Source organism: Alosa sapidissima, chromosome 3, assembly GCF_018492685.1.
Source record: "Alosa sapidissima isolate fAloSap1 chromosome 3, fAloSap1.pri, whole genome shotgun sequence".
Classification (NCBI taxonomy): domain Eukaryota; kingdom Metazoa; phylum Chordata; class Actinopteri; order Clupeiformes; family Clupeidae; genus Alosa; species Alosa sapidissima.
In genome coordinates this window covers 18437783-18454834 of record NC_055959.1, presented here as the reverse complement: position 1 = coordinate 18454834, position 17052 = coordinate 18437783, and the positions used below count along the sequence as shown (strand labels likewise).

Here is a 17052-nt window from a genome sequence, read left to right as displayed (position 1 = left end):
GTAGCTGCATTTTTGCATGTATTTAAATGCACACACTCACATGCACACACATGTACATGAACACGCTCTCTCTCTCTCTCTCTCTCTCACACACACACACACACACATATGCATACAAACACACACTCGTTTTCTGACCTGTCTCACTCACTCTCTTGCAGTGCCCGCTCTTCATCAGTGACTGCTTTAAGTGCTCTTTTGGATGCCTAACTGTAACTAATGCTAATGACTGACTCTGTAGAGACTCTAATCACAGTAATACACTTGGCACTCACTTTCATTGACTCCGCAGTAGATCACTGCTGCATGGAGAGATGCCTCAGCCATAATCTGCAGCCTCTTATATGGCTACTGATTTGGACATGCTGCACAGCAGCAGCTCTTGGGCCTGTTGCCTGAGTGTCCTCACTACAGGGTGGGGCAGAGGCAGAACAGGGATTATCTGGGCACATTATCTGAGCACTGAAGCCTATTCTCTCACTTTACAAGCAAGCTCTCAAGGTATTAGACAGAAAATACAAATCTTATCATCACTGCAATATTCTTGATAATAAAATCCTTAGCTGGGAAAACATAACAAAACTACTCTGTGCTCTCATAAAACAGAAAAACTCCATCAGTAGAGCTGCAAGATCTGCCCTAAGGGGGGACTGTGTAGTCTCTCTTGTTGTTGTACTTTCCAACACACTTTCTCTCAACATCTTAAGGACTGGCTTCAGACATATGAACACTTTTAATTCTTAAAGGTAGGCCTAAACTATGCAGTATTGGCAATTTCCTTAGTGTTTTCTCGGTTTTTGCTTCTTTTTCGCTGGCTCTGTCATGACGAATTTCTGAGAAACTCCATCGCTAACTTTTTCTAGTCGGTGCCTGGCGTGTATGTGTATTTGAATGCAGTAAAGCAATTTGTTACACTCGTTATACTTCCTGACACTGAGGCCGTCGGCCCGCCGGCCCACAGTTGCAAGGGTGGTTTTTCCGCTCACAGGCGCTAGGGGGAAGCGAGACGGCCACCATTCAACCCGAAAAAAGTCATATAACCATTCCAATGACTCTGAAGCTGTTAAATGAAGGTAAATTAAGCTAAAAAACTTGAATATTAAGCTAAAAAACCTGTATAGTGTGCCTTTAATATCTGTAGTATCACACACCATGTATTCTGCCCATTTCTAGGAGTGCCTGTTAATGTTTTATGTTGTATCTGTGAAGTTGTGTGAACGCTCTTGTGTTTTTCCTTGTATATGTTTTTTTCTTGACATCTGGGAACAACTGACCAAGTCAATTGATGGTTCTCATAACATCTTGCCAAAGGACTACAGTGGAAAATTAGGCGGCTGGCTAACACTGGAACATTTACAGAAATGTTAATGAATGTGCGCTGTCCTATAAATAAATAAATGAATGACAATGTGCCGCCCCTAACTTGAAACAACCAAACAGAGAGCAATGGTCATTGTCAGTTAGGCAAGTCACGAAGGAGGAGAGAATCACACACATGCACATGCACATGCACACGTGCGCACACACACACACTTGTGCGATAAAGGATTATTCCTGGTGAGGAACAGATGCAGCTGTGGAATGAAGAAGTAGTGTCCTACAAGGCTGTTAGCATAAACATGTCCCTCCCGAGTCCCAATATTCAACAATGCTTAAAATGCCTTTGCAATGCAAATGCAGTTGCATGTCTTATCTGCTTTCTGAGTATGCCTTTGAGTGGATATATTACCGTGGCCCATTATATGATGAATGACACACAGGAAAACGGGAAAACCAATACTAAAGAAACGGATAATCATCCCATGTGTTTATGTCAATATAATGGCAGGAACTGATTTCTGGTAAATAGATCTATGTGTGGTAGACACTCACCGTCTTGTCACAAGTTTTTATTCCTGGTCCTGATGAGTTTCTCAATGAGTCATGTTTAACCACAAGACCAGACATCATTCCACCGTCTGTTGTGAAACAAAAGTTATGATGTCACAGAATTGCCCTGGGTCAGTGTCTGAGACTTTCTAATGAGGAGACACAGCACTCAAAGAATCTCCCATAGAAATGTATGGGGTTAGATCGTAACACAAACATGACCGTTGTGAATACATTGTGCCAATCATGTGGTATGTTGTGAATAGGCTATGTCGTGCCAATCATGTGTTGTGATCTCGCAGCTGGTGTCTTGAAGCCTTGCACCTGTGCAGTTGTACCTGAAATAGATGCCCGATAAGTGCCCAAAAAGCGTTGCAATATGGCCGCCAAGTGGAGAGACATGCCTAAAAGGACTTTGTCTGGGACTGGGGTCAACTATATATTTTAAATGATGAATGAATGTCCTATTCCATTTTAACTGGAAAAGGTGAACCAGTGACAAAGTTGTAGTATGATAGTATGGTTATTGTGTAATAAGTTATTCATTCAGCGCAGAGTGTGATGTCACACTGCTAAAGGATACTTTTAATTAAAAACATATTCATGCAATTTCTGACACATTTAGCAAAATATAGTTTGTCTCCACAATTACAGTTCCAACATAAAATTACTGTAGACGTTAATATTACGGTTTCAAACACGTCCTTGCTGAAATTAAGTGTCAGTACTAGCCTGGAAAATCTAGAGAGATTAAGGGTCTGGCCACGAACATGTAATGGCCCAACTCGAGGGACAGCACCAAGCATGCATTTGAAAATCTCACTGCACGCAATTGGATAACACTAGACCAATGCTTACTCTGAATGATTTCGGACTTTGACACAATTGGATAACACTACAACCAATGTTTACTGACCTCCAACGTTGCAGCGCTGTCGTCATCAGTTTATCTCGCCTCTGGCCCGCATATATCAGATACGCCGATTTGATTGGTTCCACGGGATGCAAGGGGTAAAAACGTGCATCAATTGCTCATTCCCAGAGTGTCTCGCAGAGACAATTCCATTGTGCTCTCGCGAGAACTCCATGGATTTCCAGGGTAAAGGACTACCTAGTTCAACACTGGTCAAATGTTAGGCTACAGGAAACAAAGGGCTGAGAGAGAAGGCAGAAATAACCAATCTGTATCCACTTTTTTTTAAATGGTATTTCATGGTTTTTCTAACACTTTCACATATCTCAAAGTCTCAGAGAACACTTTAATCACACATGCATACTTTGACATTGTTTGGTTTTGAGCACAGGTGAAACTGTTGTGAGGCAATTGTTTGATGTTGGGAGAACTGTCAGACGTTCTGTGAGAGAGAGACTGATTTCTGTGGTCTAAACAGCTGCGATATTACATCAGCAATAAAGCAGCTACTGACCAGCTTTTCAATACTACCTGAAAGTACACTTCTTCACAATCTTGATACCCTTTAGGCAGAATAGTTCATATGTTCATCCATATCTATTCTGCTCTCATAAGGTTACTGCTAATACATTGCACATTATAGTTATTTATTAGGCCTACTGTAAACTATTCCACCTTATTTTATCCCCAACCATCAATGTAGCACAGTCAGTAGGCTTTTATAGAATAATCCACTTAGTTTCTCTCCAGTAAAATGTTCTGAACTCTGGCAATTCCATAGCGATGGAACCCAAACTTGAACATTGATCTGTTTGGCTGCTGTTAGACCAGCTAACCAAAGCTCATTCATGCATTCAAGTTTAGAGTTTAGAGAAGGTGTAAACCAGGGTCCATGGGGAGCTGAATATCAACCAGATCAGACAATAGGGGGATTCGACTTCATGTAGTCGCCTGCAGCTGTCTTAAGCTGACTGCATAACGTGATTATTTCTGAGATTCTGTAACGTTTTCAAACCGGAATTGTGTGTCATGGTTAAAAAGGTATCAGAATCTCAAAAATAATCACGTTATGCAGTCAGCTTAAGACGGCTGCAGGCGACTATGAAGTCGAGTCCCCCTAATGACTAATACCTTATTCCAAAAATCATAAATCTTAGAGCAGTCCCACATCACATGCATAAGTCGTTTCCACTTCTTCTTAACTGCATACTATTGTCTACACGGCAGTATATATCTTATACTGTTTATGCATCACCTGCCATACTGTGCAGATCACATTCCATTTTTTTGCATTTCTGATTAGACAATTTGAGACATTTCGTTGTCTCTGTACTTGTACTCTGCACAATGACAATAGAGTTGAATCTAATCTAATCTTGTGATGCTACTTCCAAATGTGTCCAAACTCCTTTCTGGCCTCCCTCAATAGTGGTCTACAGAGCTCCAAATTTCTGTGTCTACTGAACCACTAGTCACATTTGGCTTTTGTTTGTATTACAAGACAACAGGGACACCAATGCAGATATTTTTTCTTTCATTTTTTATTATCAACAGCAAACTAGTCTCACAGCATCTGATCACACATACACACGTGGAAGCAGACTTCACTCTCACTGTACAATTTATTCTGTCTGTACAACTCAATAATGTTATCACCATATACAGCGAAAAAAGCGCAATACATCTGTTGGGAGAACAGGGGAGTAGGAGAGGATTTTTAATCATTATTATTTTCATTTTTTGGTAGTTTCCTCCTCCTTAGACAGAGTCTTGATGATCTCCTCCTTCTTGGCCTGCAGCCGCTCCTCTCTGCGCTTACGGGCCTCCCGGGTCTTTGTGCGACGTGCCTCAGCCTGGTCACTGAAAACAGACAGACATAAATGGGGGGTGAATATGAGAGAGAAAAAAAAGAGATACTTGTGTGCGACACTGGATGATTAGGCTGGGGATATCATATTCAAGTTGTAAATAAAGCTGGTCTCGCATGCTCATGTACGTCACATAACATGCCTATACCATCTACATACCCATATGAATACGGCATCTCTCGGACGCATTGTGTTAATTTCTGGATGTGCACAACCAGCGCACCGAACAGATGCAGGATACACATGACGGCCATGGTGCCTACACGTACAGTATGTGTTGTAAAAGGTGCTCTAAGCGATGCTGGGTAACGTTAGTTCTGTTACCTTTTAAACAAAACAGAGAGCTAGCTCGCTACTTCTTCCCGTGCTGCTCAAGTGCAATTGAAACTCTCCTAAACGCGCATCTCGTCTGTGATTTGCTGGAACAGTTCGTTATGTTTTTATGGGCTAGGTTTGCCCAGGTTGTTTTTGTTGCCATTTTTGAAGCCTGGGCTGTCTACAGAGATCGCGTTTTTTTTTTTACAGTGTATTCAGGACACAGACAGCTAGCGGTTGGTTAGGTGATGTTTGCAGTAAGTGACATAAAATGTTTTAGCCTAAAAAACGTGTGGCATCGCTTAGAGCACCTTTAAAAGCAAGTATATCCCCTGCATTCCATTCAATCTCTTCTTCACCTAATGCAAGTCAAATGTGAAAGTAAAAGCGAATATCCAGCTGATGGACACTACACAGTGGGGGGGGGGGGGCATATGAAGAGAGTTGTTGTGGGCTGTCCTGCACTGGAGTGGCCTTATAAGGTTTGAGAGGAGTCTTACGCCAGGAGCTTCTTGCGGGCCTTGTCTGCCTTGAGTTTGTGGATGTGCTCCATGAGGATGCGCTTGTTCTTGAACACGTTTCCCTTCGCTTTCAGATACAGGCTGTGGTACCTGCGGTCAGGAAGAGCAGAGCAAAATATTTTTTATTTTTTTTAAAAACAACCAACCATGAGAACACAAAACACTTGAGGAACACAGGCTTTCGCCACCCCTCTGAACTCTGTGACCGTCTCAGCTGTGCGACACGTGGGTAACAGGAAGAAGCCTGGCTCACAGTTCCCACCACTCTACGGAACATCCCCTCACCTGACAAGCACCCCAGTCACCACTGGAGGGAGCAGTGGAGTCTAACAGTTCAATATGCACCTAGAAATGGCTTCTAAGATGGCGTTTTTTTTCTGCCTTCTTTCCAAGCCTTGCCCAGCAATGACGAGCAGCATAGAGGAGGGAACAGTAAGGGCTGGAACTTCTAGTCAGCTGAACTGTTCCAATAAGATAAATGCTGCCTAATAGTGATTCATGGGAGGTCAGTGGGAAAAAAAATGACAATAAATTATAAGCTTTTCCACCAGTCCCACATGAGCTTGTAAAAGAAACTCAATGCTATTTTAGAATCGTTTCATTCAAATGTTAGAATGCAACTAAAAATACAGCCAATGCTGTCCCTTCAGTAGTTTGCTACATTGAATTGTATCTGACATACAATGACACCAATGCTAGACTGAGAAAAGAATGTTTCCAGCCTGATTAAAAAAAATTCCACACCCACTGAATTTACACAATTCAATTTAATTAAATGCATATTACGAGATGTATGTGGTTTGAATTCATACCATACTTTGCCATACCATACTTTTACTTTGAACAAACTCACTGGGCCTTATGTTTATATGTTGGCAGTAGAGTGCCCCCCTTTGGACATTTAAGAGGACTACCACTGACCAGACAGACTACTCACATGTGCCTGTCAATCTTCTTCGACTCTCTGTATCTCCGTAGCAACCGGCGCAGTATTCTCATTCGTCTCATCCAGCAGAGCTTTTCAGGCATGCGAGCGTTGGCTGTGCCCTTCCTCTTACCTGTGCAAAAAGCCCATCAGTAATCAACACCACTGCAAACAAAAAAACACCTGAAAACATCCTTGGGATGAGGGTCAAATGTTTGTGTACAAACAGAACAGACTGCACTAGTGTTACTATAAATGATCAGCAACTACCATATGTGGTAACATCGGTAACAACTGCAGCTCCTTTGCTGGCTTTGTTGGATGTTTTCACTCATGTAAGATGCACTGAATGGATACAATGGTTAACCTCTGAGATCATCTAGCAACTAACAAAATACTCTGATGTTGGTGGGTAGTAATCCATCTGATCTGGCACTGGCTTAGCTTTTTTGAAGAATTACACCCAACATGTGGAATTACGGTAATTAAGCAACATTCCCTTACAGCTACACCAGCTCAGAGTATTGTTCAGTACTGATCAGTAAGTTAGTACATTTAGGTTTAATACCATATCAGCACAGCTATTTCATGGCAAAAGGTACCATGTAAACTAATGATGAAGTCAAACAAATACAAATAGTTATATAAGAATCTTCAAAACCATGTGGCCAAAATATATATATATATGAGGTGGCACCTTATCGAAATCGTTTTCAAAAGTGCATGGTTCTATACTAGATGTACTGACAACACTCCCTTGTTGCCACTCACCGATGCCCATATGGCGGCCTTTGCGCCGTGCCAGTGTGTTCTTGCGGCAGCGGGCACGTGAGTGGACCGTCACCGGCTTCCTGATAATCAGACCATCCTTCACCAGCTTACGGATCTGCTGCCCTAAAGGTGATGAAAGTTGAGGAGTTTAGGATGTTAATAAGGGCGATGGAGCACTGGGGTGATGCAGTGATGTGGTACATGTTTATTCTAATTTCACAAAAACAAGGAGATATGTCATGGTGATCATGGTGATTTTATACAACAACAACAAAACAAGGGGGGCAGTTCTAAAATGAGCAGGGACAAGGAAAGTGAATGTATTCTTAGCATGGCTCTCTTACGGGAATTTGCATTGGCGATTTCGTTAGTCTCGTTAGGGTCCAGCCAAACCTTCTTCTTGCCACAGCGCAAGACGCTGGACGCCAGGCGCTTTTGAAGCCTGAGCATGCTGAGGAAAAATAACAGGAAAGAGCCAGTTAGATCATGCTGGTTCTTGCAATCATCCTAGCCAGCAGTATTTTGTAGGTTATCAAATCCCACCTCTTCTTATTCATGCATGCCTCCTCAAGATAGTGTTGTCTAGACTGTGAACACTGTTCAGAATTTACACTACTCATTAGGTATAACAAAGGTGGGACAACACTGTGCGACACAGACAGAAAACAAGCATGACCCAATCATACTGCACATCCTCTAGGTTGGCTAGCGATAGCTACAAACTTGACAGATCATGTACACGTAGCGTTATCAAAACCTGCTCTCGGCTGCATGTGGGTGTTAGCATACAGAACGCAACCATTACAAACGACTAATCTGCAAACTTGTTGATTGAAATTTGGAGCACTACTATGTTCTAAGCCCATCTCTTTAAGCGTCGTGCATTTTAGTGCGACAGCTCATCTTGGGCCTCATATCCATGAACAGCAACATGGCGTCCATGTTAGCTGACATCGTAGCACAGGCCAAAATTGACATGACACGGTTTGCTTTTCCATTCCATTGAGTCTCTTTGACAACCCATGCTATGACCCGCATATTTACTCGTGAACTTTGTGACAGATTTCTGCAGTTTGTGTAGAAAGCAAAGGTATATTTTATCAGCTACTTCCTTACCTCATGGCTACGGCAGAGAGTGCGGAATCGAAATAGACTGACGTAATGGATTATAAGAATAAAACAATCAGGGGTGTGTAAGATGCAACCTAAAGTTATTTTCATTTTAAATAGCCATATCTTATTTTGTTTAACTGCAGCTGTGTGTATTGTATAAATGTATAAATAATGATATTTTGATTATTCTAATGGTGAAGCATGCTATTATTAAAGATGTATAGCCTAATATTACCCCTATGTACGACATAGTGGTATATCCCAAAATGTTTCACTGATGGCGTGTGTTTTCTTCATTACCCAGCATCGCCACGAGTCGGTGCTGTGTCAACCAAATCTTTATCATCACGGTTCTCCGATGCCCTCAACACTTTTCAGTCTCTTCTGTGAATTACGCACCTGTTGAATTGTGAAAAACTTCCTGCTGTTTCGCCAGAAGCTTAGTATGTAGTAAATTGTTGCAATACTTAAAATACTTAAAATTATTTAATTTACCAACGTTGTGTGTCTTGGAATCATTAATCTATAGGCCTAGGCTATGTTGAATTTCTTTGAGACGCAACGTTTAGACCTACGATTCGTAGCCAGTGCCAATAAAACGTTAATAAAATGCACTTATAAATTAAAGTAAACAAGTCCTCAGTAGCCTAAGCTATCTCTTGTCTTCTGGAAAGCCTATCCTATGTAGTGGAGCTTCTAACAAAGGATCAGCTTCATGGCTTCAGCTTTCACCTTTCATCTTTTTTTCTCCTCCTATCTTTTTCACTCATAAGCATGGGTTTGCAAATGAACCATTGAACAATAACTCTGGTGATGTTGCCTATTCATTTGCCAATACAAGGATGGGTGATTATAGCGAAGCAGGCCTAGATTCCGCATATCCAGGCATCTCTCAGCCCCAGTCTCCGCTTTAACTGCCTTCCTTCTTGCCCAATCTCGACGGCAAGATCCCGGAAGCCCCGCCGTGGTCACCACCGATTGTTCGATTAGGTTTAGGAGGCGGTGCCAGCTTCTTGAGGCGTGGCTCTACGCTTGGCAGCTGGAATCACGAGCGTACTGTATTGTCTGCGCGAGGTGGATAGGACTGCTACGGGAAACTGAGGAGCAGCTGCGAGGCGATAAAAACGTCAGAAGAGAAGACAGAAGGAAAACCAAGAAAGGAGCGACCGTAATTTCATCCAACGATGCGTAGGCTACAGTGAGAAAAGTACATTATATGAAACAATAATAACCAGAGTTGAAAGGTAAAATCAATGGTCCAGAAAAGTAGTATGTCCAGGACACCTTCCACTTCAACCCAGGAGATTCAAATGGACATGTTCGATCACGGTTCGCACGCACAGGTAGGATAAAAGAACATCAACGCGCGCATATACAGACAGTTTACGCACATAGCCCATACACACCCAAATACAAGATAGCGGAAAAGGTTCTAAAGAAATACACTGCTATCCTCTCTGGCAGCCTGTTGATCTCTAAATGTCCCTAGGTTGTCGCGGTTTTTGAATGATAGAAGGTTGTTTTTTTCGTTTGGATGTTGTGTTGGTAGCCAATGGAAAAGGATGCTGCCTAGCCAAATTAACTGCTTAGACACTTCGAAACACGTAGGAATAGCCTAGCCTGTAATCCCAAGTGTAACAAATGATGAACTTCTGATGTTGAAAATATTGGCAATGCTTCAAAGACTGAGCAAAATGTTGGATGTAGCCTATGTTATGTCGCCCAGGGCTGTTTGCCACCCTGGTCAGATTTTAAAATGATTTTCATTCTATTTCGCTTTATTGCTAGTCTGTTCTCTCGATTCCTGGTCCTGATAGGCGAAGTAATTTAATTTTTTTGCCTCTGCTACTTCATGGCAAAACTAAACTGATCTGCTGTAGGGTAGCCGAGATTAGTGATTTGTGCTGTGTTAGCTTATACGTACGATGGAAGAGTTGTAGGCTACTAAGCTACGTTTCTTTATCAAGTGGTTATAAACATAGTAAAAATACAGTGGATTGATTGATTTTAACTAATGATGTCATTTCTGTGTAAATATTTCCCATCAGCTTTCAAACCACGCCCACGCGTTCATAGAACTTCTCTCTCTTTCTCTCTCTGTCTCTCTCTCACACAAACACCTTTTTTCTACCAGCCTACAGGTGTGTCACAGTTGTGGACACCTAGGATGGGAAAAGTGTTTTGGATTAGGTCAGGGAGTATTGGAGTTCTTGTTGCATCCAGTAAGGTATAGGATAAACTGTCCACAAGTTTACTTCTCTTTTAAGTATAAAGTATACAGAGCAAAAGAGTGATCCTTTGTCATCAGTCAAAGCTCCAGTTTGTTGATCCAGTCTTTCCTTCCCTCTCATTCTCAACTCTAAATTTAGCCAGTGCAGAAGGAGGGAAGCGTTGTGATGGAGGTGTTCACTTGTGGCATATTGAGGTGTGGTCTGCTTATCTCTGCTGTTGCATAGTATTTATGTAATGATATTTATGTAATTCCGTTCAAAGTGTTTGAGCGAGTGAGTGAGTCTGACCTACGGTGCTCAGAGTATGGTACTCTCTATAGATAGATCTGAGGGGGTGGATATGATGCTGATATCACTGCTCATGTGGGTTTTAAGTGCATTTGTGTTTGGTAGAGTGTGAGATATAGAGATAGAGACAGAGAGAGAGAGAGAGAGTGTGTGTAGATTTGCGTTCATGCTTCTACAGCCCTCTCGCGTGGGTTTTGATTGGTCATTCGATCGACCAGGAAAGAATGATGATATAAAAAAGACCTGTACAGAACACACACCCCCACACACACACACACTGAGACCGGGGCCATGTTCAAGAAGCTTCAACCTTCTTCACCACTTGAAACATGAGTCATCCGCCAGTTGGGAACATTGCGGCGCAATGGAGGGAACACACAACGTAGGCATGCTCTCAGGGCTGCCCGGTTCAGCCCTCTGGGTGAACTGGATGACTAAGTTTGTTTAATCACATAGGACCTCCAGCTTAGGTCCGTTGAAAAGTTTTGAAGGTGCACAGAGATCTAGTACAACATCCCAGTTGCTCACTATGGCGCTCTGCTCTCCCCAGGTGAGAACTGCAGTATGACTGAGTCCACGTACAGATGCCATAAGGGCGCAGGTTGGTTGGGAGTGCAGGGGAGAACGCCAGGGAGAGCCGCAGGACCTCTGTGCTGTAGGAATGGCCACCCACTCACCCTCTCTCTCTCTCTCTCTCTCTCACCCTCTCTCTCTCTCTCTCTCTCTGTCATCTCATACTCCTTGTCTCTATCTTGTCTTTCTCTCTATCTGTCTCTCCTGACCTCCTAATGCTACTCCTCTGCTCTATTCAGTTTGTATTCAGTGTTTGTGTGTGCCTGCAGCGTGTTGATGCTGATGCTGTTTGTTGTTTGTTTGGTTGGAGTTGGTTCATGTTGAGGTGTGTGTGTGTGTGTGTGTGTGTGTGTGTGTCTCTCCTGCTATTGTAACATACTCTTGAGGATTGGCAGGGGCATAGCAAAGGAAATTGATTTATGATTTGTGGAATTCATTAAAAGGTCCTATATGGATGATGCATCTAGATCAATGTGGTGTAACAATGATTCATGAGTTTCTTGACCCAACAAAAAATACACTAATAATATATGGTTTTTTAAATGATTTCTATTTAGCTATTAAGCTTATTTGTGTTTAGCTGTATGTTGGTTAGTGGTTTAAGTATATTATTTAGACACATTGCGTATAATATATGCCCAACAATAGCAGTATGGCTGTTTTTCAGCACCACGGTCAGTTCCATTGTCATGGCAATCGCTGAGTGGTATTCCAGACCAAGGTAATGCAGGGCTAGGAAAGGCCCAATATTGCATTCGCATTACAAGAGATTTCCTGACCACAGTCACCGGATTAGATTATCCACCAATTACCATACAAAAATGATCTGGAGTGGAATAAATCAAAACATCCTGGAGCTTGAGTTTATTTTAAAAGATGCCATGTTTTTAAGGATAAAGCTTTGCTTTTGTTTAATGACTTCACATATTTTTCTCAACATCAGTGACTTATTTCTCTGATGTGTTACGTATTGATCTGAAGTCATTTAGGATAAATGATGAATTACGCATTTGACATCACTTGGCATCGGTTGCCCAATGACACATAAATGGTAATGTATTTACAAATGTGACAAGGGGGAGACAGCTTGGATTTTTCATTAGCACGTACAGTGAGACAGAAAGACTATAACCAGTGTGGCATGTCTGATTTTTCATTAACACGTACAGTGAAACAGAAAGACTATAACCAGTGTGGAATGTTTGATTTTTCATTAGCACGTACAGTGAAACAGAAAGACTATAACCAGTGTGGAATGTTTGTCCTCAATATGCTTGTAAGCTCATAAACATTATGTAGCCTACACTGGCCAAGATCAGCAAAGCTATAGCCAAATCGCTTATAATAGAAACATAGACAGACAAATGCAGACAGGTCTCTGAGTTTCTATCTAGTATCTATCTTATCCATCAGAGTCATGCCCCATATTCTTTATCGCCGTGTCTGAGCAGTGCTGTCTCCAGGTAAGTGACTGGCGACACAGAGGGGTGAGAGTGGCAATACATCAAGCTCTCCACAGGAGCATTCTCCCCGAGCTGGGGCTGGACTCTCTGCCCGATAGTTAGTGAGTGGCACTCAGTGGGTTGTGTTGGGTTGTGTGTGTGCGTGTGCGTGTGTGCGTGTGCGTGTGTGTGTGTTTGTTTGTTTGTGTGTGTGTGTTTGTGTGTGTGTGTTTGTGTGTGTCTCACTGTCTTATAGCACAATTGTTATTTTGTTGGATCGAAAGTCATGGTGACTATGGTGGTCTGCTTTCTCAGAAACGTTAAAGTCTATACAGCATATGGGACACAGATTTGTTTAATGCTGGATTGTGTGTATTTGTAGGTGTTTTTGAGAGTCGAGAGAGTCAAACAAAGTGTTTTTTAAATACCACTTGGGGGTATCAAAATTGACCTGAGTCATATTTCTGAAACAGGTAGATTTGGCTTGAAAACATTGAAATCTCTTTTACACAGTCAGTCCTTTTTCCAGAGAAAAGCTCTGCCTCTGACTAGCCCTTTAATTAGCCAATTAACTCCAAAGGATGTTTGTCAACAGGAAGTCTCTCATCTCCATCTCCACGGCATCCTTTTGGTCTTTAGGTCCGGTATCTCCAACAAGATAAACTTGTTGCGCGCGTGTGTGTGTGCTGTGCGCTTATGTTTGATTTGGTTCATGTGAGTTCTCTTTTTAAACGTGTGTCTATGCATGTATTTTGAAGTGAAAAGAGAGAAATACAAAATGTGTGTGTGTGTGTGTGTGTGTGTGTGTGTTTGTGTGTGTGTCATATTAAACTGCCAGCTGGCATCAGTTCATGATTGCCACCAAACCCAATTAGACCTGTGCTTGTTTCCATGGTGACTGGGCCTGACTCTCACTAATGCCACAGTGGACCTCATTCAGGCCAGCAAGACCACTGGTCAGGGCACAGCCATGCACTCACACACCTCACCGACAGTACACTCTCTGGGACATTACTCATCATGGGAGGTGAGATCCTACTAAATGTCATGTGTCGTTACTAGGCACTGTTTAGCAAATTCTAGCATTGTTAGCTAATGTCCCCGATGTTACAGCTCCTTATGGAAACACAACACCAAGGCCACGCACCGGTCCATAAAGCTGCAGCTGGCAAGTCTGACAGATTGAGGGGACTTAGCCAAAATGTTTAATGTTTACAACTCTCATGCCCCTCCCCCACTACCACCTAGCACCCTCTCATCGAGTTTGTGCTCGTCAGTGCGCACCAGACTGCACCAGACTGTGATTGACACTCAGATCTCACACAGCCGGCTCTAGGTGGAGGTAAAAGTGTGCTGATTTATGTTGTTCTGTTGGAGCATAGTGTCGGTTTCAGTGAATATGATCAAAAAAATCTTGCCAACTGCAGCTTTAATGGAAAAGAGCTGTGGGTGTGGGTATGTGTGTGTGGCTGTGGGTATGTTTGTATTCAATGGACTGAATTCATTTTATTTTGTGGAGATTTACAAATGCTGAATACTTGAACTCTTGCTAGTTTGCAACTCATGCTGAACTGGGTCATCACGTCACATATTTATTACTTGTCAATGATGTGATTGATGTTTTTAAGAACATTCCTTGGGTGGTTTGTCACTCTTGGACAGTTTGAGAAAGAAAAGATTTAAATTCTGAATCGTGATTGCGATTTTATTTATAGTCCATATTTTCCAGCTGTACATAAAACGTATGTCTCCTGGAAATGCACAGTTGATATTGATTGGCTATTTCAAAGCCTCCCTCATTAACCAGCTTTTATTTTTGATATTACTATGTGGGTCTGGCTTGTTCAGTAGTGTGTTAGAAATGCAGCCGTACCAAAGACAGGTTTGATGAATGAAGGCTTTACAAATATATCTGTCGTCTGTGCTGCACTTAAACTGGTTTTCAGTGTAGAGCAATTTGCTGCACACACCACCCACTCAGATGTCAGACTAACCGCCATTATGCATCAGCCATTATGCATTGATACTCACCCTTCACTCCGTCAGCTAGCAGTAGCTTTTATGAAAAGTAACTTAGCAACCAGACAGAATCTACAGTTCAGAGATGCCCAAAGCCACACAATGGAGGCCTCATATGGGATGATAGTTGAATGTGCCTGCCACAGTGGAAGACAAAGACAATGTTCAAACTGCCTTAGGTGTGTTAACCCTTTGCAGACGGATCATTCTAATTTCTGTCCCGAGTACCGATGACATTCAGCCTTAGATCTCTGCCATCAAGCAAACTGATGACTATGAATAAACACCTCCTCATTTAAACATCACATCATAAGCTTTATGGAGATGTGATAGGTTAAGAGATTTCTTTTACTACTTGAATAGAAAATGCACTGTTGGAATGTCACTCTGCTTGTGTAGTCTTTGTAAACCAGAGGTGTGGAATCTGAAAGTATGTTGGGGCTGATTGATAACTCAAAAGATGAACATGGTCCAACTAACATGCATTAATAAATATCCAGCTTCCAGCCACTAATGAATTTCTCTCTCTCCCTGTCTGTCTCTTTCCTTTCGTTCCCTTTTCTGTCAATGTTTTTCTCACAGGGGAAGTATGCAAAGAGAAAGAGTCGCTTCAAACGCTCAGATGGCAGCACCTCCTCAGACACCACCTCCAACAGCTTTGTTAGACAGGTAAGAAAATACCCCCCCCCCCCCCCCCCACTCACACACACACACACACACACACACTCACAGTGGACAAAAATAAATGTTGTTCAGGCAGAATAGGCACTGACTGCAGTGGCCACACAAATAACAACTGGAGGACCATTGTTAGCAACTCCCCAAGCTCCTACAATGCATGAGTCCTTGTTAAGCACTATCAGTCAATTAATACAAATCAGGAAAACTAAAAGCAGGAAGCACTCACTCACTAAAGCACTACGCAGAGTTGAGCTATGCATGGTGAGCACCTCATAGTGTGAGGTGCCGGCAGTGAAACATTATTAATCAGCATCATTTCAGAAAGTAATTAGATCCTAACAGGGATAATATTCCGCAGGGGAAATCATGAATCCCGCTCTTCTTTTGTCTCCTAATTAAGTATCTGATAAGAGCCCGCATTCCAGCCAGGTGAGCAAGGGCTTTCTCCTGATGATCACTCAGAGAGAGCGAGAGAGAGAGAGAGCAAGAGAAAGACTGAGAGAGCGAGAGAGAGAAAGATTGAGAGCAAGAGAGACTGAGAGAGCGAGAGAGAGAGAAAGAGTGAGATTAAGAGAGAGTGAGAGATAGAGAGAGAGCAAGAGAAAGACTGAGAGAGCGAGAGAGAAATATTGAGAGCAAGAGAGACTGAGAGAGCGAGAGAGAGAGAAAGAGTGAGATTGAGAGAGAGTGAGTGAGAAGAGAGAGGGAGTGTAGGGGAGAGGGAGAGAGAGTAGGGGGGAGAGGAATCATGCGGTAGATACAGTAGATATCATCCTCTTGTTGGATGATATTCCTTCATAAACCAGGAATTTGTGCCCTAGTTGATTTAGTGATTGTCTTTATGCTTTGTGCTGCTGCTTGGTTTTAGTATGTGGATTAGGCCTCATTTAGTTAAAAATAGTAGCGAGCGAGAGGTTTTAATTAATACCATAGGGTCAAAGTTGATAGACTGAGACAGAGGTCACAAAAGAGAGGCGTTTGCATTCATAATAAAAGCTAAATTCATTATGGGAATGCATTTGGGAGGACATTGGGATTATAAAGTTGAGATGTTCCTTATGACATAAGAAGGTGGACATATGTGATATGGGGGGGGCAGCATCAGAGGTGTGGTTGGCTGGTTGACAGGAAAAGGATGTAGGGGGTCTCTTTATCTTCAGTGCAATCAGATGGGATCCACAATAGCCCGCTGCCCAGTTGAGATTGTCACCCCAGATGCATGCACCTTGTGTTGACGTGACATTTCAAAAAGGATGCCTGTGCCACAGCGAAACATGTCCTTCCTCCTCGCTGTCTCCCATCCTCACCCCTGCTGCCTGACATTTACCCGTTCGGCAATGGGTGTCACGTTAAAATGCCTCCCCCTGCGCCTCAGAACGCAGGGAGTTTAACCCCTGCGCGGGCTTGAAAGGTTATTGCTCCTACTAAACAGGGCGCTCATGCAGATTAACCAGAGGGCAGCTGGCCTAGGCGTGGCCAGGCCACAGGTGTTTCCGCAGCTTAGTCCTGTGGTTTCCTCCAGT

General features: G+C 42.6%; 2 protein-coding genes across 13 annotated transcripts in view; one reads left to right on the top strand and one right to left on the bottom strand.

Annotated features, from left to right (window-relative positions):
• Window positions 1-4301: 4301 nt before the first annotated feature.
• Window positions 4302-8363, bottom strand: LOC121706326 (60S ribosomal protein L19-like). Of its 2 annotated transcripts, none has more exons than XM_042087981.1 (6): window positions 8299-8363; window positions 7527-7633; window positions 7183-7305; window positions 6424-6544; window positions 5466-5576; window positions 4302-4642 (listed from the first exon to the last, which is right to left on the bottom strand). In XM_042087981.1, the coding sequence occupies exons 1-6, from the start codon at window positions 8301-8303 to the stop codon at window positions 4516-4518; spliced, it is 594 nt and encodes a 197-aa protein (XP_041943915.1). In that variant the 5' UTR covers window positions 8304-8363; the 3' UTR covers window positions 4302-4515. The 2 variants fall into 2 exon arrangements, with proteins under 2 accessions (XP_041943915.1, XP_041943914.1); XM_042087980.1 differs by lacking the exon at window positions 8299-8363 and adding an exon at window positions 7726-7754.
• A 979-nt stretch (window positions 8364-9342) lies between these two features.
• The window catches only part of cacnb1 (calcium channel, voltage-dependent, beta 1 subunit), a 32927-nt gene continuing 25217 nt past the window's right edge, over window positions 9343-17052 (top strand). For 5 of the 11 annotated variants that reach the window (XM_042087943.1, XM_042087942.1, XM_042087944.1 and 2 more), the window contains exons 1-2: window positions 9344-9638; window positions 15431-15517. In XM_042087943.1, coding sequence (XP_041943877.1) covers window positions 9549-9638; window positions 15431-15517 — 177 coding nt within the window. In that variant the 5' untranslated portion in view covers window positions 9344-9548. Of the gene's footprint in view, window positions 9639-15430; window positions 15518-17052 lie in introns of all 11 variants that reach the window. The other 6 variants (XM_042087951.1, XM_042087950.1, XM_042087949.1 and 3 more) reach the window with 2 other exon arrangements.

Excerpts from the sequence above, each read along its gene's own strand:
- LOC121706326 (XM_042087980.1), bottom strand. Across the intron at positions 7,306-7,526 it reads AATCGCCAATGCAAATTCCC|GGCAGCAGATCCGTAAGCTG; the intron begins GTAAGAGAGCCA and ends CATCACCTTTAG. Across the intron at positions 5,577-6,423 it reads AAGAAGATTGACAGGCACAT|GTACCACAGCCTGTATCTGA; the intron begins GTGAGTAGTCTG and ends TCCTGACCGCAG.